Source organism: Scatophagus argus, chromosome 20 (assembly GCF_020382885.2).
Source record: "Scatophagus argus isolate fScaArg1 chromosome 20, fScaArg1.pri, whole genome shotgun sequence".
Taxonomy (NCBI): Eukaryota; Metazoa; Chordata; class Actinopteri; family Scatophagidae; genus Scatophagus; species Scatophagus argus.
In genome coordinates, this window is record NC_058512.1 from 3833978 (window position 1) to 3857193 (window position 23216).

General features: G+C 44.1%; 1 protein-coding gene across 16 annotated transcripts in view; it reads left to right on the forward strand.

Moving 5' to 3' along the window:
* dab2ipb (DAB2 interacting protein b) overlaps positions 1-21896 on the forward strand; it is a 120347-nt gene extending 98451 nt beyond the window's left edge. For 15 of the 16 annotated variants that reach the window (XM_046375946.1, XM_046375959.1, XM_046375948.1 and 12 more), the window contains 10 exons: positions 3145-3289; positions 4614-4758; positions 5466-5702; positions 5808-6009; positions 6913-7100; positions 9018-9900; positions 11539-11676; positions 16278-16480; positions 16562-16649; positions 18269-21896. In XM_046375946.1, the coding sequence (XP_046231902.1) occupies positions 3145-3289; positions 4614-4758; positions 5466-5702; positions 5808-6009; positions 6913-7100; positions 9018-9900; positions 11539-11676; positions 16278-16480; positions 16562-16649; positions 18269-18436 (2397 nt within the window). In that variant the 3' untranslated portion in view covers positions 18437-21896. The remainder of the gene's footprint in view (positions 1-3144; positions 3290-4613; positions 4759-5465; positions 5703-5807; positions 6010-6912; positions 7101-9017; positions 9901-11538; positions 11677-16277; positions 16481-16561; positions 16650-18268) is intronic. The other variant, XM_046375953.1, reaches the window with a different exon arrangement.
* Positions 21897-23216: the final 1320 nt, after the last annotated feature.

Sequence of the window (23216 nt, forward strand, 5' to 3'; positions counted from 1 at the left end):
TGTCTTTCTTTTGATGTCTCCCTCTCAGCTCCCCTCTTCCTCTCTGTCTCTCTCCTCCTCCATTTCATCTGACCATCCTCTCTAATCAGGCCTGGGCTTTCCTCGCCTCAGTGGCCACATAAGGAGTGCAGAGCAGAGAGGAAGGAGGAGAGGAGGGAGGTGCACAGCCACAGAGGGTTAGAGGTTACAGGGACGATCATAACTGAAATGACATTTTCTTCCGATAAAAAAAAAAAATAAATAAAAAACAAGGCCACTGGTCCACTGGTCTAATGATGGGATGGGTGACTACACACCACAAAAGGTCATGTTTCCTCAGTGTTGTGTATGTGCCGTTTTCTGCCTTATTTATAATAACCGCAAACTCCTTGCTGTCCAGTGGGCCCTTGACAAAGTATGACGTGGAAATGACAAGATATAGAATATTTATTGTGATATTTAGATGTACCTTTTTGACACTGATCAAGAGAAAAACACCCTGTAATGTTTTAAGAGAACGAATCCACCTGAATTGCTTTATGCTTGGGAGGGGGTCGTTGTCTTTCTGGAAAACCAAGTCACAGATTTCTTGCAGCCTGCATTGGATTTCTCTCCAGGATTTCCCTGCATATTTCTGCATATATTTCATCTTCTGCTCTCACAAGCCTTCTGGGGCGTTTAGCATGATGCAACCGCCTCCGTGCTTCATGGTGGGAGATGCAATTTTGCTCTCATCAGACCATGTAAACTGGTTCCAGCTGACCTCAGTCTCCCTGTGTTGCTTCTGGGAATCTGCAGCCGAGATGTCATGTGAGGTGGCGAAGCACCTGGCCAAGTCACTTTAAATCCCCTTTGATTTAGTTTCGTGTAACAGTAAAACAGTAAACTTTAACTTTTTATAAGCACTGTGTTATTTGTCTCGTTAACGGTCTGTCTAAACAGCCAACCAGCTACAGACTCACACACAAAAACACACCTCTAAAGCCACATTCTGGATTTGATTAAAGTGTATATTGATATGCGCATTTGTTAAACTTAAGTTTGGATTGTATCCTCTGTAGATTTGTGTGTGTGTGTGTGTGGGGGGGGCTTGTGGATGTGTGGAATGTGCAAATGCAGTAACCAAAAAGGCTGCTTTCGCTGCACATCAGTGGGTGATTGGCTCCCTGTGGTGCATCTTTGATTAGCCGGATAACAGGCTTGTGCTGCAGCTATAGAAACCGTCTGAGTGGCTCTGTCGCTTTCTTTCCGCCTCCTCCTCTGTTCTTTAAAGACCACCGCTCTGTCTCTTCTTCCTCTCCTTCTCGGTTTCTCTCTTTACATCTGTCACTTGCCTCTCTTCTCCCTCGCTGCGATGCTGGTTCCCCTAGTTTAACAAGCTGCCAGGGGACTTGCATGAGAGTACACCCAGAAATTTGTTGAAGGGATCTAAACAAGGGATGATTCATCCCCAGATGGCTTCATTTCTATCTCTCCCTTTCAGACTTTGTATTTTGAGGGCTTTAATGCCTGCCTTCAACTGTTATTTTTCGTCACCTGATGAATGCCATATTGTCCTTATGGAGATCACTGTTAAACTAGTTTTAAAGATAAATAAAAGAGCATTCGATCACAGTAATGCGTGCTGTCAATTAAAAAGAAAGATTTGGATTTGACGTGTCCTTTCAAAGTGATGATGAGTTTGGTGGAAACTTTGTTGGCTATAAACTACCTCCACATTATGTCAGTTTCCTTTATTATTTGCTATTCTCCACTTGTATGAGTGGGAGACGAGCGTTTCTTCTGTTGTCATTGGCTCACTGCACAGTAAAACAGGTGTCGCAGTCGCTCCTTTGAACATGTGAATGAAAGTGAAGAGAATGAGGAGAATAGGAGAATGAGTCCTGTCACGTCTCTTCGGTGAGGTTGTTTCCCTCTGCATGCTGATTTTCAGCTCTGGGTTATGCCACATTCAAAGGATGATATGAACAGAGTTATTTTGTTTCCCTCCGTTTACTGTAACCAGCTTTGTTCAGATTCACTGGTCATAAAAATGTGATAATCTGTCGCACCACAGCAGTGTAGTAAATTGAGAGACAATGTAAGGATAGTTGGACTTTGCCCCCCTGTTGGACTTTCCCTGAGCTTTAGTGTCTTTCAGGGGATTGTTTTGATTTTCTGCCCTGCAGCTTTACTCTTTGCTTTACTCTCTTTGCTCTCATCGATAAGCTCTGCTGCTGGGCAGGTTATGTACACTGGGCTACTGTACATGACCTGTCCAGCAGCAGATGGCGGACAAAGTCTGCAACTAGCTGGTGAATGTATCTTATAATTTAATTGCTAAAACGACAGATAGATCCCTGAGGATTTGGTGGAGGGCAAACCCGAGCTGGAAAGAGAAAATATTGGATTTACATTCATCAGGTGGCCTAAAAAGTCTAAAAATGCTGGTGCTTACTTTTCTATTTACATGGTGGTGTAGTGGTTCGCACTGTCACCTCATAGAAAGAGGGTTCCAGGTTCGAATCCCGGTCTGGGCCCTTCTATGTGGAGTTTGCATGTTCTCCCTGTGACTGTGTGGGTTTTCTCCGGGTACTCCGGCTTCCTCCCACAATACCAAAAACATGCACATTAGGTTAATTAGCTACTCTACATTGCCCCTAGGTGTGAGTGTGAGAGTGTGTGATTGTATGTCTTTGTGTGTCAGCCCTGCGATTGACTGGCGACCAGTCCAGGGTGAACCCCGCCTCTCGCCCGTAGTCGGCTGGGATAGGCTCCACCGACCCTGGTGGATAAGCGGTATAGAAAATGGATGGATGGCTGTATTTGGCTTGTATTAACTTGTTTTCCTCAGGTATGTTTTTGTTAGGTGGGGCAAAGTTGTACACACGTGTGCACATTTAATTGCTATCCTTTTACACAAACCCACAGTGAGACAGAACTAAGGAATCAGGCAATCAGTTGTGGGGGCCAAAGGGAGAATGGTATACGAAATGACAGATAAATATCACAGGTTAAACAGAGGACGTGGAATCTGTCTTATTTTCCACATTGCAAATCTCTCACGTCAAATGCAGCATTCACGCTAAATGGACATCTCCAACAACTAGTTCCTGCATATTGCGTTGTGTGACTTTCAGTCATTAACCCCGGCCTCGTCTTGTCTCGTTTTGTTTTCTCCTGCAGGATTTCCTCACAGACTTGATGATGTCCGAGGTGGATCGCTGCGGGGAGAACGAGCACCTCATCTTCAGAGAGAACACGCTAGCAACAAAGGCCATAGAGGAATACCTCAAGCTGGTGGGACAGAAGTACCTGCAGGACGCGCTGGGTGAGTGCTGTTCGTCCGGGAGAAGGCTGAATAGTGTTGACAGCAAAAAGAAAAGATGCTTGAAGTTCCTCTTTTTCTGTTTTTATCCGTTTGTCCAGTTAGAGCTTTTTTTCCTCTTTTTTTTCAGAGAGACATTCAGTCTCTCTCTGCTGGCTCTTTGTCCTCACATCCACCTCTAAGCTTCTTAAATAACTCAGTCATGGAAAAAGTTAAATGAAATAGAGTGGCTACAGCACAGTTAAACAAAACACAAACGGCATCGTAGAATAAACGCATCTCCTCTCCAAGAATTGTTTCGACAGCGAGGCAACTGAAGCAACGGAGTCGTCACCCCAGTTTTTGTTTTGGTGGCTCGTCGTGGACAACACAGTTCAGACTGTGACAGGAAATGTGTTTCTGTCTGGCTTTGACGGGTGTTGTTGGAATTCTAGACCACTTACGGATCAGCTCTGTAGATTATGGAGGCGACTGTCCCTCTTCTCCCACTTCTCCAGTGTTAGTTAGTCCAAGGTTAGATTGACTGTGTTTGTCTGCAGACTGCAGTCCCAGCAGCCAGCATTTTGTATGCAACGTGTGCTTTTCTCACTCCCTGATTCAGAACTGTTCACAGTAGGAGTTTAATCTACGAATGGCACACATCCTTCCTGGCACTCGTCACATCTTTCTGCGTACGCTGCTAACACTAATGCTGGATGCATGTGTTTGTTCTGTTGTGTCTGTATGAGTCTCCTTTTTGGCTTTGCAGCTACAGACGCTGCCTGTTTCCTAGCGTGTGTCTCTCAGGCTTGTTTCAGAGAAATACTGAGGGGTGGTAAATAAAGCATCACTGTTTATGGTGGAGTTTTTACTGTTTAATGTCTGTCTAAACTGTTGGGATCATTGAAACTGCAACCGGGACGACACAAGGACAGCCATGGGCTCCCTTTACGGGTTTTTGACTCTTTGCGATGGTAGCAGTAATGGTGCGTCTTTTACCCGGATGGAGGCAACAAAAAGGACGTTATTTTTTCCACTATTTTGTGTGTTTAACTTTGTTTGGCTTAGAATAACCCTCTAGGTCTGTCAGTCTTTGTGCTTACCATCACAGGTCAGACTAGAGAGTGATGAAGGACAAAATCAAACTCTGTTCCCTGCAGCTTTGGGGTCATATACTTCCTCTGTGACAGCTCAGCTCAGCACTTTGCAACCACTTCAAATCACAAACAAAAAAGCACTGCCACACATCCTTTTTCCTGCTGTGTTTGTCTCACAGATAGGACAAAGGGTCTGCAGAAGCATGTCTGTCCTCAGTTACTCTCTTCTAATAATGTTCTGTTTTCTTCAGGTGAGTTCATCAAGGCTCTGTACGAATCAGATGAGAACTGTGAGGTGGATCCGTCCAAGTGTTCGTCTGGCGACCTGCCGGAGCACCAGAGTAACCTGAAGATGTGCTGCGAGCTGGCCTTTTGCAAAATCATCAACTCATACTGGTGAATACTGGGACACAGCCTTCATCTGTCTAATGGCACATCCTGTATATATCCAGACTTCACCGTAATTCATGTCCATTCGGTTTTGTTACATGTGATACAATGCAAACAAGAAGGAAGAAATTTCAGCAGCAAGATCTCTTTATTTCATGTTTTGTCTCCTGAAAACAGACTTGCATTCCCAAGGATCTTAATCATAAAAACAAGGCTACTGCAGGGGCTTTTAATTAGGTTGCATACCAGTCAGCAGTCATTTGTAAAAGACATCTGCTTTGAGTTTTTAAAGCAGCTCTGAAAACCAAAAGTGCTTTAAGGAAACTAAAACTTCTCTTAAGTTAATTAACATGTCAAATTAACATGTGAAATATGAATTATAGTGTGTTGGCAGTATATAAATAGGGATTAATATTAAATAAAATTAATAAAAAAATGATGCTGAAATGGAAATAAAATTTGAGTTATCCAGAAGTTTTGAACAATGAGAATTTTACAGTGCAGTGACAAATGAAAACAGTAGATACTGATGGAAAGTGATTGCAATCAGAACTGCACCAGCTTTAGTCTTGTTGTTTGCACCCTTGACAAATGAAAAAACAGAAGGAAAAGCGGTATAACATTCTGCCAGTTGTTCAAATCAAATGCGAATAATACACCAACATGCCACCCTGTTCTGATTTATACATTTTATTATTCATCATCCCTTGCAGTGTCTTTCCACGAGAGCTGAAAGAGGTCTTTGCGTCGTGGCGACAGGAATGCAGCAACCGGGGTCGACCAGACATCAGCGAGCGTTTGATCAGCGCGTCCTTGTTCCTGCGGTTTCTCTGTCCAGCCATCATGTCGCCGTCACTCTTCAATTTGATGCAGGAGTATCCCGATGACCGCACAGCGCGAACGCTCACGCTCATCGCTAAAGTCACCCAAAACCTGGCAAACTTCACAAAGTGAGTGTGTTTTTTCTTTTTTCTTTTTTTTTCTTTTTTACATATCCTTTTGGATCAAACACCTAATTGTGGATTGTTTTCTTATTGGTCTTCCGCGTGACTCAGATTTGGTAACAAGGAAGAGTACATGTCCTTCATGAACCAGTTCCTGGAGCACGAGTGGACCAACATGCAGCGCTTCCTGCTCGAAATCTCAAACCCAGAGACAATCTCCAACACTGCAGGCTTTGAAGGGTACATCGACCTTGGCAGGGAACTCTCCACCCTGCACTCCCTCCTCTCTGAGGTGGTGTCCCAGATGGACCAGGTACAGAAGAGGCATACTGCACTTTTCTCACGCTCAGCTTGTATAGTCGTGTAAATGCAGACCCACTTTATTCTCTTTGATCCACATGCGCTTGAGGAGATGAAGCTGAAAATTTTCATGAAATGTTTTTGCAAGTCACGCTTGCAAACAATATGGATATGAGGAAATAAAGTTATTCTAATATTTTAAATGGCGTTTAGCATTAGATAAGGACACTGATATTAAATTGAAACTTGCTGCAAGAGTGATGGCAACTGACGACACTGCTGGTAAGCTATGAATACTGAACACTGTGTTGAAAATGGTGCTGAAAATTTGATTGCATTTGTTTCTAGCAAAGTTATTTAGAGATGCGTAGATGTTCTGTAGATTTCACAAAGCAGAAGATTCAGTTGTTTACATGAAGGTCTTCACTGCCTCCTCACAAGCTTCAGGATTTGAATCATGTTTGGACTACATTTAGATGTTCATTGTACATCAATCAATAATTTATTGCTGCATTACATAAACAAGAGGAGAACACTGCAAAGCCTCAGAAGCTGGGTGAGGCATATTAATGGATTTACAAGGACATTTACATTAGATCTGGTAGCAGATGGGAAGCTGGTAATAATTAGGTAAAGGGCAGATTCATTAGATTCATGTTTTGTTTTTTTTCCTTTTCTTCCAGCTCTTTAAAACCCTTTCTTTCAATAATTGAGAAATCACACTGAGTCTAGTTGATAGTGCAGTCCATCAGACTGGCCGACCTATTTAATTATTCAGCATGTTGTCTGAATAAGAGAGTTGATTGCATGGCATTGGAAAAATATCTTTAAAAATATGCAAATAGAGATATATTAATCAGAACAGCATGAAAATAAAATCCAGTCGATGCCCTGATTTCTCATTACTTATTCACAGAGTGCAGCCTCCAAGCTGGGTCCCCTGCCCAGGATCCTGCGGGAGGTAAACACCGCTCTGTCTAACCCGTCCAGTGTCCAGATGACACCCGGACAGTCCTCGGAGCACTTGGGCTCACCTCCCGCTGAGGCAGGCTGCAGCATCTCCACCGGCCTGCAAAAGATGGTCATAGACAATGACCTTTCAGGGTAAGAAAGACTAAAGTCCTCATTCGCCTGCACCGACTTTCCTTTATGCAGATGACACTGGTTGTTATATTACTTTTGCATTTGGAAGGAAACCATTGTTTTCTGTTAAGCACATTTTGCTACTGTTAAAGTGAGCAGCAGAGAAAAGGTAACTGACTGTGATCTGACAGCTGACATACATTGGTGCTGCAGCTGCTGTTACACTCCCAACTGCGTATTTAAAAAACGGCTCATTTAAGTTATAAAAGTGCAATAAATATAAATTACTTAATGTAGAAAAAATATCCATTCCATTCCATTGGGGAAAGTAACAGGTCTTAAACAGACCTTTTATCGCTAAACATACATAAAAAATGAGCGTCTATTCACCAAATGAACAGCTCACATCAGTTCCCATAAAATCCCAGTGCCATTGAAAAGGGGTTTTTGCCTCCACAATCTACACAAACGCCTGTGTGTATTTACACATCCACATTGTGCTTTCGTCACTGTTTGTGACTGTTACTTCGTGCCCCAAGCTTTTGCCTTTTCTGCCCACTGCAGCAGGCAGCTCTGGCATATTTGATTACAGGTCGGGCCTGGACGTGATCAAGAGATGAGAGGCTAACTGCAGAACAGGTCGATTGTGAAACCAAAACTGGTCCTACAACCCCGTTGTTGTTCTTCAAAGTCAGCCAGAGTGTGTTCTCAAACCTCCAGTTAAGCTGAGTGTTAATGTTTGTCAGCCGATGCCGTGGCACAGCGATGAGAGCGTCACCTCTCGCTTGTTTACATCAGCCAGATGAAACCTCGTTTACTCTCCTGTGGATGATTACATACTCAGACAACACCTTATCTCGCTTATCTCTTGTGCTCCTGCTCCCTGGCAGAACAAAGGCAAGGTCACACTCAGAAAGATTAACGTAAAATCACAGGGACCAACAGGAGGAGAGATTTATGATTAATAGCCCGACAGACTGTGTCTCATGCACAGCAGTAGACACAACACCAGAGCACAGGAAGGCAGATGAGATCATACTGTATATAACAGGAATCAGAGACAACCGGAGAAACAGGAAGAGAGTCAGACGGATGATATCATTATGCTCACCATGGACTCAAGATCAATAGAACTAATTAGGTGATGTCCCTTTATGACCTGATGCCAGAGCCTGCCCCCTTTACTTCATCACAATAACTGTTTACTCATATATTGATGTATGTGCGTCTGTCCGTCTTTGTGTGTGTGTGTGTGTGTGTGGCGTATTCTCATCAGCAAGCTGTGAGGCTGAAACAGGGTTCGAATGAGCCCGCAGTTCCCACCTAATTGCTCCTCATCCACCAACCGGTGACATGTAAAGTGGGAGAAAGAAAGGGAGACGTTGCCGTGTTTGAGGAAGGGAAGAAATTGAGCAGAATTAAGAGAGAAAGAAAAGAAGTTGGACTGGAAGGGTAATGGAAGAGAAGGAGAAGGACACAGAAAGAGGGAGGAGGAGAGCGTGATGTGAATGATAGAGATTATTGGAAGATAAATCACGTCTGTCAAGGTAATCGTCTTCTGGCAATAAAGCCTCCATCTGCCGGCTGAAGGGAAGGAAGAGAGGGAAGGTGAGGGGACGGGGGATAAAGCGAATGAGAGCAGTGGCCACACGTCCTCAGAAATTTAGCTATTACAGTAGTATTATTACAGTAAACTAAAATTTCCTCTTCACTTGTGCTTCTGTTACAGCACTTTAGTGTTTTAGTTTTGAACAGTTAGTATGAAGTGGCCATTGTTAGACAGTCACAAAGTGAAAACTACGGAATATTTTCCCTTTTTTGTGGGTCCGCTTCTCAAGGTTATCAGTTAATTTCTGACTGATCTTCATTGGCTGAGGTTTTAAATGCCTGCCACACTGACTTTATTATATTTATTTGTTTTTTTGTTTCCTTTTTCAGATTAGTTGACTTCACCAGGTTACCCTCCCCTACCCCAGAAAACAAGGACCTGTTCTTTGTGACAAGGAGCTCAGGGATCCAGCCTTCCCCAGCACGCAGTTCAAGCTACTCTGAGACCAATGAACCTGACCTGGGGATGTCCAATGGCAGCAAGAGTCTGTCCATGGTGGACCTCCAGGACCCTCGCAGTTTGGAAGGTGGCCCAGGTCCCAGCTCCTCAGACGCTATGGGTGAGGGCCCAGCTTCTGGTGTAGGCTGGTCAGCCAGGGCGCCACACAGCAACATCCCGGGAGGTCCCACCATGAGGAGGCAAGGCCAGACACCCACCGCTCTGGGCACAGAAAGCATGCCAGGCCGACCCGCCCAACTGTTAGCCCCCCTGTCCTTCCAGAACCCAGTCTACCAGATGGCGGCCTGCCTGCCCGTGTCGCCTCGCGGAATGACCGACTCAGGCTCAGAGTGCCACAGTTCTGTCAGTTCCCATAGCAACAACGAAGACGGACCTGCAGGAGGGAAGATCACTTTCTTGAACCACAGTGGAGGAGGAGGCGGGGGTGGGGGGAGCAGCGGGGACGAGTACACCAGGCGTTCAGGGGAGTTCAACCGCCGACAGCTGTCCCTCACAGAGACACAGCACCAGCCCACCGTCCCCAGACAAAACAGCGCCGGCCCTCAGCGGAGGATAGACCAACCTCCACCTCAGAATATTACTCGGGGACGCACACCCCCGAATCTGGCCAGTGGACCCTACCCCCGGCCCTCATCTGGCAACATGATGACATCATCACCCGACTGGCCCTGCAGCAGCGCTCGATTACGACAGCAGTCCTCTTCCTCCAAAGGGGACAGTCCTGAGACCAAGCAGAGGGCTCAGCACAAACAGGTACGGAACTTAAACGAAGCCCCCACCATAGCGTGCACATTAACTTACAATAACTGAGGCTGGTATTCATTATGTGAGAGCCAACTATACCTGTATTGGTCTATAATCACCTGAAATTACGGTGATGGATTAGGATCCCATTGCAAAACAGCCATTTGTCTCATAGCATGTCAGAAAAGGTTGCGTGGGTGGACTCAGCACAGACACTCTGCACGTTGTGCCCTAATGAACTACAGCCATTGTGCGTGTAATAACGGTAATTTGCATACGGGCAGCTCATCACTTCACCGCTGTTTTACTGGTCAAGTTTAATGGGCTGAGGACGAGGGTGGTGGAGCCACAATTAGCATCTTATTAATTCGCGACATGCTGTATGTGCTCGCACATGCACGCAAGACAGCAGACCTCGTGGATTCAAACAGATACCAGCATAGTCCTGGCTTTAGTGTGTTCATGCAGCGTGTGTGTCGGCGTGCGGGCTCACGGTGGGAGGTCTCCACTCAAAATCTGCACTATCTTCAGTCCTCGCCGGTAAGTCGATTATTGGCAGGTTAGGACTGTAGGGGGTAAATGAAAACACTGATCAATGGTTGTCCTTGGTGAGTGGCTGAAGGGGGAGGGCATCAGCATATTAACCACAATGCCTTGCTCCTCTGTTGGATGGGATTGCCTTTAAATTGGCCCTTAGCCTAATTAAATTTGCATGACAGGGGAATTCAAGCACACTCATTTATTCTTAGTGGTTAAAGCAGCAAAGCTTCCACTACATGTAGACGCTGAGCTTACATACAATCTTATTTTTTCAAGTTGTGCACACGTCTCACTTATCTAACGTCCTCGTTTGAAGCTTTCATATATAATAATAAAACTTCAACCCAAACTGCCAAGTTTTAAGTTTTCTTCCCATCATGGGTGACATAAAAGATAACATTGTTTATTTTCCGTCAAAACAGCTGGATTTGTATTAAATAAGTAATTTAATATGTTAATCAGCCTGGATTAACTAACAGGTTTGCTAATGAGGCTACTAAAGCCGACAACATAGTAAACTGCATTTTATCTGCAGGCTGGCAGAAAACTTCCTTTCTTCTTTTCTCAGCTTTGCCCAGTTGCCAATATTCACATTCAGATCCTGATTTTTAAAAAGCCCTTAATGCTAGTGAGTGTGTTGGACTATAAAAACATGTTAGCTTTCCTCTCATGGTCAGTAACAGCCCACGGCCACACACACGCACACACACACACACACACACACACACACACACACACACACACACACACACACACACACACACACCATCACTGCGAGTGTCTGCCTGGTATCTATAAGTGTTTATCCTTCTTGCACTGTAAGTGTGCACACTCACACGTGTTTCAATCAGTGTGTTGGAGGTGTGCACTCCGGTGTGTGCGTGAGCTTGAAGGCAGAAGTGTGTCTCCATTCCACCTGCTGCTTTCGATCCAAATGAGTTGGTGCATTTCAAGCTTTATTTCTGTTGTTTCTGTGCTGTTTTATGCAACCTGCCTTCCCGTCCCCTGCCTGTCACTTGCACTCAGCTCATGTGTGTGTGTGTGTGTGTGTGTGTGTGTGTGTGTGTGTTTGTGTGTGTGTGTGTGTTGTTGTGTTGGTTTTACTAGGCCCCCTCCCCAGTGAACCCCAGTGCGCTGGACCGCACAGCAGCCTGGCTATTGAATATGAATGTGCAGTATTTAGACCATGAGGGGATGGAGCTCGAGTCACTGAGAAACAGGGAGGATCTGACTCAGGTGGAGAAGGTAACCTCCCTCCTCATCCAACCTCTGACCTTTACCAACCCCTCCTTTCACAAACCGCCTCGACCTTCAGCCCTGATACTCCCACTTAACTGTCTTTCCTTTCTTTACCTCTCATTAGTTCCCACATTCACCTCCCTTCTTAAACCCCCTTTCTGCACTTAATGATCTGCTGTATTTTATCACTTTGCCCAGGCCTTCCCCCGAAGCCAGAGGTCTCTGAGAAGACCCAAACTGCCACTCATGATGTGTACATTTATAACACAAAACTGCAGAAAATAGGGTATATAGTGCATCAGTCTGGCTCTGCATGTGACCTCGTAATGCTTCAGTCTGTTATTTTCCTAAAATTGACTTTTCAGTGATCTTGAGACAGTTTTTTTTGGGGTTTTTTTCTGCGTTTTTGCCATTTCCGCAGCTGGCCGTGAGCTCAATTATGGTCATCAACTACAGGAAAAGTCATAGCAATAGCAACAGACTGTGGTTATTACAGTCCAGATAACCGAAAGGCTAAATATAGCAAATGAAAATGTCAGTGTGGCAGCCAGCAGGTGCCAGCACTAAAAATCAGAGCGGCAAGGATTATTTTTGTTTTGTGTTAATGTGCGTTGATTAGATTAATTGTCTGGTCTATAAAATGGTGAAAAAAATATTTGTAAATTGTTTCCCGCGACTCAAGAAAATACGCTTAGATATCTTGTTTGACCGCAAGTTCAAATCCCAACAACATTTAGTTAATGTTATATTTGACCTGACAAGCATGAAATGGTCACGTTTGAAAAGCTGGGATCTTGCAGTCTTATCAATAAAGATGCATGCATTTTAACTTTCTGTTGACCAATTAACGGATGAGGTAAATTGCATGTGGTGCTAACCAGAGACCCATAAAAATGAAGAATAACTTCCAGAACAACCAACACAACCTAGACAGTGCTGGATGTTGTAGCTTTAACTTTCTCGTCCTTCCACCAAACTCACAACTTCCCCCCACCTCTTTTTCTTACCGTCTTTGAAATGAACTTAATAGCCCAAAGCAGTGTGTGTGTGTGTGTGTGTGTGTGTGTGTGTGTGTGTGTGTGTGTGTGCGTGTGTGTGTGTGTGTGTGCGTGTGTGTGTGTGTGCACATGCAGTACATGCACTTGTTGGTGCTTGTGTGCGCTTGCATCTCTGTGAAAGACGGAGACAGAAAGATTCTTTCTGCTGCTTCCTCTGCCTACGTTCCCTGCTTTTCTTCTCTGCAACCTTTACAACCATTCACCCTCAGCTTCGCTTCCATGCTTTGATTGGCTGCCACATTCTCCCCCCCTTTTTTTTTTCATCCATAATGAATACAAACCTGTCATCCTAGCATAGCTCATACTTTATGGAAGCCAGCAGCCCAGGCAGGGAGAGCAACCAAAGAAGGCAATAACTTCAGTCTTAACAAAGAAGCCGCAGCCGCCTTAAAATAGCCGAGAAGCAACAAGAGAAGGATTGGAAAGCAGGAGCTTAGACTCAGGCTGCAGCTAATGGTCCATACAGTCTGGAGGCTCTCCGGTAGCCATGTTAAGCTGTCACAGCCATTTGCATACAATATATATATATATATATTCAGTGGTCTAAAACAAATTAGGGTGTTGTAGGGAGGACACCAGGACATAGAACAGAAGTTCTAATACATCAGATAATTTGCTCGTTTAGACGGACACAAATAAGTGCAACAACAAGATGCCATTAACATTTAGTTTTACATAAAAACAGCTGCTGTTTAAAACGTAATTTTCCAGTCGAATACCACTGGATGTGTAAGAGGAAGTGTTTTATTGCAGCATGGCATATGTGAGACAGCAAGGTTTAAATTTTGTGCTGTGCCTTTTGGTAGATGATGAAAGGTAAACATATCGTGCCGATGCCAAAAAGAAGACACTCACTGATTAAATACTTCAGCTGTGTTATGATGAATACGCTGAATGGAATCAATGCAATCCTGTTATGTTATTGAAGCCGTTCTTTATGTTAGCCTCATAATAGTATGTTGAAAAGTATGGGCTAGACGCTGTATAGATAAGTTCAGTTTAATTGATTTGAAGTATTTGTATGATCACATTTGCATCTATTTAACTTAATTTGGGTAGGCTCTGTGTTATTTATGAATATTATTTATTTGACCATAACAACTCCCACCAGTATTTTGAGTTTGTTTTATGGACTGCGTGTTCGTACATTTTCCTAATCCACCAACAGTCCTTCTCACTCTGAATTCCTTTTTGACTCTTTGATGCGCGTTTGCCACAAACATCATCGGACGTAACAGCAGGTGCAGAGATGCTTCTGTTCAGGCAACGTTTGTTTCTCCAACGCTCTTTTGTCTTGCTCTGCGCTGTTCCATGTTCAGATGTGTTCCTGTTAGCCTTCAGTTAATTGAACTTGAAATGGACAAAATCATATGTCTGTCACTGTGACAGCAAGAGCCACACGACAGGAAAACACTCACATCTCCTTTCTTAGAAGATAGGCGAGTATTTATGAAAGGTCAGTGCTGCAAAAGTGTGGGGTTATACTTCAGCAGACCTTTTCTGACACTACTAAATATTGAAAAGAGCCAACAGCCGACATGTTGAGGCTTTTCTCGGGGCTTCGGTGCAGCAGTTAAACAGAATGAGCAGTGAACATCTGATTCATTGTGTGTTTTTTGTTTATTTTGAAGAGAAAAGATTGGACAGCTCCTACAGGAGTTTGATTTCCTGTCAGTTGACCTACGCCCTGTGCTTCAGATAGCTGCAGAGGGTGCAGGGCAGGGGTCAGCAGTAAGGTTAAACCATGGGCCAGCATTGTTCATGTGGAGTGGAAACATGGGCCTGCTTTTTTCTTTTCAATAGTTTGTTCATTTTTTTTTAAAATTTCATATCAGAATAAATATGAGTTATAACTTTAAAACTGTTTCTACGATGTGAGGGCCCTACTTCAGCACCGTGCGCTGGCATAATATTAGGTGTAATGAGCTCACATTGACTGGGATTTTTACATGAGTCTTGTATGTAGATGTTAATGTGTGCTAGATTGTATTTTAAAATAATGTGAAAATTTTAATGCAAACTATAAAAGAGACTTTTGTCGCAGGGCCAAATGCTTCTGTTGGACGGCCGTATTTGGCCCACGGGCCACCACTTGCCTGCCGCTGGCGCAGGGGCACAGAGTAGATGTAGTGTGGGATTGAGGAGCAGGACGAAGGCAGATGCATCCACAGTAGATGTCATTCAATCTCGGGGGATTCGGGGACGAGCGCAGGAGTGGAGAAAGCGGAGAGGAGCCGATAAGATAAATTTATTTGAGGTCACTATTCCACCTGGGAAGAGGAGGACGGCGAGGAGTGGGGGATGATGGGTAAAATGTACCAGCAGTAGACGAGAGGGTGACTTGTGAAAGATAAATGATCCCAGCAGCATCCTCACTGTGTGATCATTCACGGTGCTCTCGTGGCTCCAAAGCGTTCTGTCAGGTATTGTTGAGTAATGAGCTGCATCGTGTTCAGATATAATACACACATTAAATGCTGTGTGAATACTATTGATAAAATGATGATAGTTTTATTTGAAATTCTTTTAGGGAATGTTTTACTTCCAGGCTCAGATTGATAATATCAGCCAGAAAGACCAAGAAACGGGAGGTTGAATTGTACTAAATTAAGCAGTGCTTGAACTTTTCCTTTAGCGCCCTCATCAGGTTAAAATTGGAACTTGTCCAAAACCTTGGCTTATGAATACATGCAAAGCCAACAGCATCCCGTCTGTGTCAGTTTCACTTTGTTTGCTGCCAGTTAGCAAGAGTTCCCACTGTACTTCACTGCTCACACTGTACAGAAAGGCAGAGAAGACGCTGAACAGCAGCATGTTCACGTTGTTATTGTTAGCCTGCTGAAGTACACTCATGGTCTTGTTTTGTTGTCTGTAGTTTCACTCTCACTGGTCTTCCAGTGACACGCTGATGATTGACCTCAGCGTCCCTCACTGTTATCCACAGGAGGAGGAAATCTGATTCCTCCATTCGTTTTCCCTCCCTCGCTGAAGAAATCTCTCTCAAAAGCCTCTCCGAGGTCCAGCGAGAGGTCAGGGAGAGCTTTGCAGGACTTAAAATCTCTTACACTTTACTGCTAGCATCCCATCCCGTTCTCGCCTCCTCTTTGTCTTCATCTGTCCTAAACTTCCCTTATTTTCTCTTTGTCTCTTTGTGCCAGTTTAACCTCTCAGCAGGTTACTGGAAGAAAACAGCTGAATTCTGATTTGTTTATGAAGGCTTCTCCGTCTTAGTAGGGGTGTTTGATTGGAAAGAAAATGATCATTTGATTTAAAGGTGAAAAGATTTGTATGGAAACTTTTGCGAGGCAGCTGTACAGGTGTAGTATGACAGTGGAATAATAAAAATGTAAATGAAGTCTCACCTTTTCTTGACATAAATTAACACCACGATATGATCTCAGGCCTCACTGAGAGATTTCTGTTCTGTCCTTGTCGTGTGAGGTAATGAAGAAGGGGGCCCCGCTGATAGGGTTGACGATGATGATTAGCATGGTGACAATGGCGACGAGAAAACCTCCTCACATCTCATCTCTGTGCTTCTTTGTTCAGTACCAGCAGGAGATTGCGGTGCTACAGGAGAAGCTGCGGGCGTCGGTGCAGAAGCTGGAAGAGTACGAGGCCCGTCTGAAGGGTCAGGACGAACAGGCCCAGAAGGTGCTGATGGAGTACCAGGCCAGGCTGGAGGAGTCGGAGGAGCGCCTGCGCCGACAGCAGGACGACAAGGACCTCCAGATGAAGGGCATCATCAGCAGGTAGAGAGGAGGATGAAGGCCAGGTTCAGCCTTACGCATGCCTTCTGATCTCGTCTTTACTCAGATGCGTCCTCTCTCCAGGTTAATGTCGGTGGAGGAGGAGCTGAAGAAGGACCACTCAGACATGCAGGCGGTGGTCGACTCCAAACAGAAGATCATCGACGCGCAGGTCAGTTTGCGGTTTTACACCTCGCTGACCTACTGGGAATATCCAACGGCCACAGCTCGGGGTTGCACACGGTTCTGTAGGTCCCTTCTGTCGCCGGGTTTAAAATGTGTACGTGCCGTCACTTGTGTCGTGTGCTCGGGGAAACAAATGGTCAGTGAAATACGACGAGATGTTTAATTCATAGCCGTCTCGGCTCCAACATTGACAAGCTTGAATGGCCGAGCAGAATTTCACAGCTCCCTCCCACTCTCTCTTATAAAACATACATTTACACGTCTTATCTAGTTTTCTGTCAACATGGAGCTCGTCTATAATCCTTGTAGCTCTTATTCATATAAAACTGTGTTTAAAATCTGTCTTGGCTGCAAGGAATTTAGTGTGTTGATTGGAATATAATTATAAATAAAGTAGAGAATGACTGCGTGGGCATAGCTGTTGCCGGAAAGGATAAAACACTTTGTCATAGTCCCGTGTGGACGGCACGTCTTCCATACACTGGAGAAAGTGTACAATATTTGCATGCACAAACACACAATACAAACACAAATGCTCATCTTCGGAGACTTTTGTCAGTGATTCTTACGACAGACTGTGGGGCAGATGCTGCAACGTGACATTTACACAAAGTCAGACACAGACATGCATTGGTGATTAATCTCCTCCGCGCTGAAAGTAATGAGAGTTTGCATCTGCAAGCAATCACGTAGTCACAGTATGGCAATGAACTGTCTGCCTCCGCAAACAGGCAGACAGAATGAAATTAGGGGGAAAAAAGGGGAGGGAAGTTTGCTTTTGTGGCTCAGCCCGGCACACACAGTGAGCTAACGAAAATCTGTGAAACGTGCCGTGTACAAAACGTAAAGCATAAAACACTAAAGCATAGTCGTCTGAATTCATTTGGAGCCTAAATGTGTTACACAAGTCAGTTAAAAGAAATCGAACCAGTTTACTATGTTTCTGTTCTTGCACAGTAAGAACGGTTCGTTTTGCAGGGAGCAGATTTCCTTTGCAAGTTAAGCATTGTGGGTGGTGTTTATTAATTATCCGCTCCAGCTTTTCCGTTTTTGCTGTACACAGATATGACAAAACAATGTTGGTCGAAGACGCAAAAGTTTTATGGATGAGGAAACCCAAAAACCCAGCCAAACGTGCACCAGAGTGTCCAGCTGAGTGCACCGTCACCTCCTCAGCACTGTGCTGTAGATGCCTCTTTGGCTTTTAACATCTTCCTTCTCTCTTTATATTTGTTTATGGCATCTGTAACATTTTCTCCGGGTTCAGGTCCCCTAATACCGAACAAACACTCCAAAATCAGTTACGTTTTCTTACATTGATTTCCTTAAGCGGGATTTGAAGTTCAATTCTTCTTTTTTTTTTATTTTTGTGAACGAAACTCGGAAATGGAGCCAAACTGGCAATTTGAAGTTTCACATAACCGGAGAGGAGTTCCGGTTGAGACGAGCCGTGTCAGTTTAGTTTATGTTACTTGTAAGGCTCACAGAAAAATAAAAAAGTAAAGAGAGGATCGAGCTGAGGAGGAACAGAACACTGTGGCTTGTCTGTCAGCACAGACGTTTCTCTAACTGTGTGTGTGTGTGTGTGTGTGTGTGTGCGTGCAGGAGAAGCGCATAGCGTCGCTGGATGCAGCCAACGCCCGCCTGATGAGCGCTCTGACCCAGCTGAAGGAGCGCTACAGCATGCAGACCCGCAACGGCATCTCCCCCACCAACCCCACCAAACTGCAGATTACAGAAAACGGGGAGTTCAGGAACAGCAGCAACTGCTAGACGGACGGAGCGAGTGTGTACAGATATCCAATGAGAGGTGGTCTACATGCATGCACGGACGCACGCCCGTTGGGAGAGACTGGGCGCACGTGTGTTTTTTAAAAGCCGACACAGTACTTCTGGAAAACATTTTTGGACCCCGGTGTAGGAGTGAGGTCATCACTCCGGGCCTGGAAGAGGCGGGACTTTGGAAAGATCACCAAGGAAACGAGATCACCAGATGGCCTTCGTTGAGAGGTTGACGGCCAGAGGAGGTGAGGCAGAGCTTGTACATATGGAACTCAAAGCTGTCCACGAGTCAAACACTTCATCAAACATCTGCGGTCTGTGGGACAATTCACGGCCCTGCCGAAGCCTGGGACGAACCACTATTTAACCACACACACACACACACACACACACAGTGACGACCGGCAGACACGGTCAGCCTGCTGTAGCAACCCTCCTCTCCTCCTCCCTCTCTCTCTCTCTCTCTCATCCTCCTCCCTCTTGACAACCACACGGACGCATCGAGGATCATCACTTTAGTTGTCTCGAGGGGATTACTTTCCAGCGCTTTATTTTAAAGTCGTTTATAAAGAACCAAATAGGAGCTAAATAGAAAACGATATTTTTAAGTCCAAAACAGTCTTCTCTGTGTCCCCTTTCCACTCCTTGGGTGTGTTCCTGAACGTCCCGCAGACCCCCGGCCTCCCCCACCACCACCTCCCCTGTAGTGCACTTTGTGAAAAGCTATTGGTACATGAAACGCCTTAAGTGTGGAACACACCTCGACTTTATCCCTCAGCTCCCCTATTTCTGCAAAAAAAAGAGAAAAAAAAACAAAAAGTAAAGGCACAACTTATACTGTGGATTTGTAAAGGAGACAAAAAAAATTGTACACACTTAAATGTATTATGAACACTAAAGTAAATGAATTCTATGTGATTCTATATTAATGAAATTTAATAGAGATGTATGCATTTCTTTTTTTCTTCTATAGAGTATACACACATATCTATATCTATATTTGATAATCTCAAATATAAAAGCAGCCCTTTATTTAGGAGTGAGATGGAGGTTTTATTTTTCTTCTCCTACGATGAAAGACTGTAGTGTGTAGCTTGCTTTAGCGCCCTGGAGGAGGAGGCCACACGGAGCGGCGAGCGACGCCGCCGCCTCACAGCTCCATGACGGTCCAACCTTTTGCGCCACATTCGAGGGAAAATGTTCTCCTCCAGCGTAGCGATTCTTCTTCTTCTTCTTCTTCTTCTGGTGCGCAGATCAGCTAAACCCAGATTTCGGTTCTGGTTTGATCTTGCGGTCGCACGTTGTGGTCTTCTCACTTGGGCAGCACAAGAGCTTTTGAGAGACATGTGTTCAGACACGCTCGCTCATACTATACACTGGACTGGTGAGCCATTGGGGTAATGGCCTCCTTGGGACATTTTCCTCTCTACCTGCTTTGTGTTTGTCAGTGGTGATGAAGTATGCTGCATCCAAACTGTGACTCTGTTAATCCTAGTGGCATCACCTCTCTCTACTCTTCTCTTACTCCTACTCCTCGCCCTCCTTCATCCCTTGTTCTTCTGAATGTGAAGATGCTAACAGGCGGTGGGTGTTGACGCGGGATCCGGTCCTTATAATCTCCCCTGGCACTGCTCTCATCGCTCCATAACAACCTTGGCATCTGTATTTTGTATATTTTTGTATTTTTATTTTATTTTTTTTATCCGTAACAGACTGCATACATCCAAGCGTGGGGCTCTGCATGCTTCATCAAGGGTAGGGTCAGTATCACCATTTGTTTTCTTTTGTTGCCAGTTGGAAGGTGGTGGTGGTGGTGATGAACGGCTCGCTGCAGACATATACAGTGAATATATGATAACTGAGTGTATCAAGAGGCTGGATAGCCTGGGAAAGTGTAAATAAAATGCTCATATTATTTTTACCTAATGTTAACAGAGCTTTTTGTAAATGTATCTCGTGCTCAAACTCTGCTGTATCATTTATGGATATTGTAAATACAGAATAGCTCAGTCGGTCATCTATCCTCAGTGGGTAGAGCTATACGATTAAATTAACCTGTCAGTGTTCTCCCTCTTAAAGCTATTGTTTTGTTTTTGTTTTAGAGTATAATATCATTAGCCAAAAAAAACTGATTAGGTAGGAGTTCGACTCTCGGGAAGTCGCGGGTTTCAGGCCAAGCTGAGTCCAGTCTCGATGAGATTCACAAGCACAATCCTGTATTTCTCATCAGTCCAGCTCTATGCACTTTTACGGTCAATGGTTGGTGTTTAGAATTAGCTTCTTTTTTTTTTTAGCACGGCACCTGTTTTAGGTGTTCAAAAATGTGGCAAAGTTCAAAGCCGAAGAAAGGGATTTTTGGTATCGCTCATTCACAAAGCATCATATCAGATAAACTGAAGTATTCGGTTTGTTCGAATAAAACATCTCAGAAGAATCCTGTGTTAGCAAAACACCTGAGATCTTCCTCGCCGTCATATTTTTAGCATTCAGTCACTAGAAGCGAAACTACGTTACTTTTCACCAACTTGTTAGTCAGAGTTAGCTCATGCTAGCCAGTTTTAGGCTATCATGAGCTATCATGAGCTCGTTTCTGATTCGGTTCACCGGCTCGTGCTGTTGCAGCAGCTCAGCATTTTAGCTAAATGCTAAACGCGTGGCGTCATTCAGCCAAACTGTGAACAACGAGTTTAGCATTTAGCTAAAACGAGTTTAGCATTTAGCTAAAACGAGTTTGGCATTTAGCTAAAACGAGTTCGGCATTTAGCTAAAACGAGTTTAGCATTTAGCTAAAACGAGTTTGGCATTTAGCTAAAACGAGTTTAGCATTTAGCTAAAACGAGTTTAGCATTTAGCTAAAACGAGTTCGGCATTTAGCTAAAACGAGTTCGGCATTTAGCTAAAACGAGTTTAGCATTTGGCTAAAACGAGTTTAGCATAACAGTAGTTTAGCAATTAGCAGCGGCAGTTGTTTCGGTAAAAATCACCACGGTCTCGCTTTAAACAGCAGAGTTCGAGAATAAAAACGAACTTATATAAAGCCGTCACGTCTGCCGTATCAGTACAACTAAAGATAAAAGAAAGAAGGAGAGAAAAGAGCGGAGAAAACGCGCTCTGTTTGGTGTCTGATTCGACTTCTCAGCTTATCAATTCACTTATTCCATCCTGTTCCCCAACTCTTTTCACGCCATTCAGACAGTCTGACAGAAGATCAATCAAAATATAAAGCTATAAATAAAGTAAAAGATGTTGTATGTTTTCTATTATCTTGTAGAAAATACTTTTGTAAGTATGTTGAAAGTATAAAGTATTTGCTGGATTTCTGCTTCCTTTGACGACAGTGACAAAACAATAATGTACAGAGAAAATTTGTGTTGACGAAACGTGGCTGTGCAATTTATGTACATTTGCAACTAGACCTATTAAAGTTTTATTTAGCTATTTTAAAATCTCACACTCTTGTGTCCGCCCCTCTTGTGTTCGTGTCGCCTTCAGTGACTCTTTTTGTCGCGATGAAATGTAAATAAAGCTTAACTCGAGTGCGCGCGAGAACAATCACGTGCTCATTAAATACTCAAGCAGCTAGCGAGAACATATGCTCTGAGTCCGGCTCCAAAGGCAGAGTGGAGGGGGGTGATGGAGGGACGTGGCAGACTGGTTTCCGTGAGCCTGACCTACATACTGGATGACTGTTAGTCCCCATAGTGGGTTGAGGAAACCTGAAATGGGCTCAACAACAAATACGAGGGGGGATTTTGTCGCAGTTTGCGTCTCTCTCTCTAATAGCTGTAAATGAAGCTTACTGGTATAAAAATGCTTCACATTTTCTTTCCAAGTACAACTCAAAGGCAGACAAGCTGCAAAACTTTTTGTAAATCTAAATGTATTATCATTATCATTATCATTATAAGCATACAGTAGGCCTGTGTGACCGACTGGGGAAAGTGGACCTCGTTAACAGCAGATCCTCATTAGGTGTTTTAAAGGAAAGCTCCCCGTGTTGTTAATTGCTCCCTGTGAGGCAGGCTTACTTCTCAGGCCAAACAGAACAGGCTCCCCCGGGGGCAAAGGCTTGCATTTAGGACATCAGACTAATAAAAACAAGCCACTACTCTTATCTTTCTCCAGTGCCTCCACACAACTCGAAAAGCGTTAAAGGATAGGAAAGGGCCACATATGAAGCCACTTGTTGACTTCAATTCACGTTTGTCTATTTTATACATAAACGTTTTATCAAATCAAACTCATCTCTTAAAAGCCGTCCCAGACATGCCTGCCTATAAAAAAATGTATGATTTAAAAACAAAAAAAAATGGGAGGGAACTGTGGAACAAATGCATGCAAAGGTGGTTCATTGGTTCAGACTTTCTAAACCCTACTGGTCCCAGTGGTTTCTGTGCGTTCGGGGCTTCAAGGTAGCAACACACACAGAAAAAAGGCTCTAAGACTGAAGACACCAAAGCTACAGCGTGAACTGACAGCCTGCACAACAGAAGGTCGAGGACCCGCTGGCAGATGGTTGTGCTGTGAAACATATCTAAGGTCTTAAAACATAAAGGAAGAGGAGCTATTTCAGGACGCAGATGTAAATAGTACAAAGTGTGAACAGCGCTGCCATTATGTGACATATCATCCCCTAATGATGTGACAAATAGTGCTCTTTAATGAGGCCGTAGGGGAAGATCACCGCGATGAAGGACAGTAATGATGCAATGGCGAGTTGTACAGAATGTTAGCCTTTGCATATAAAAACACATAAGATATTTAAAAAAAA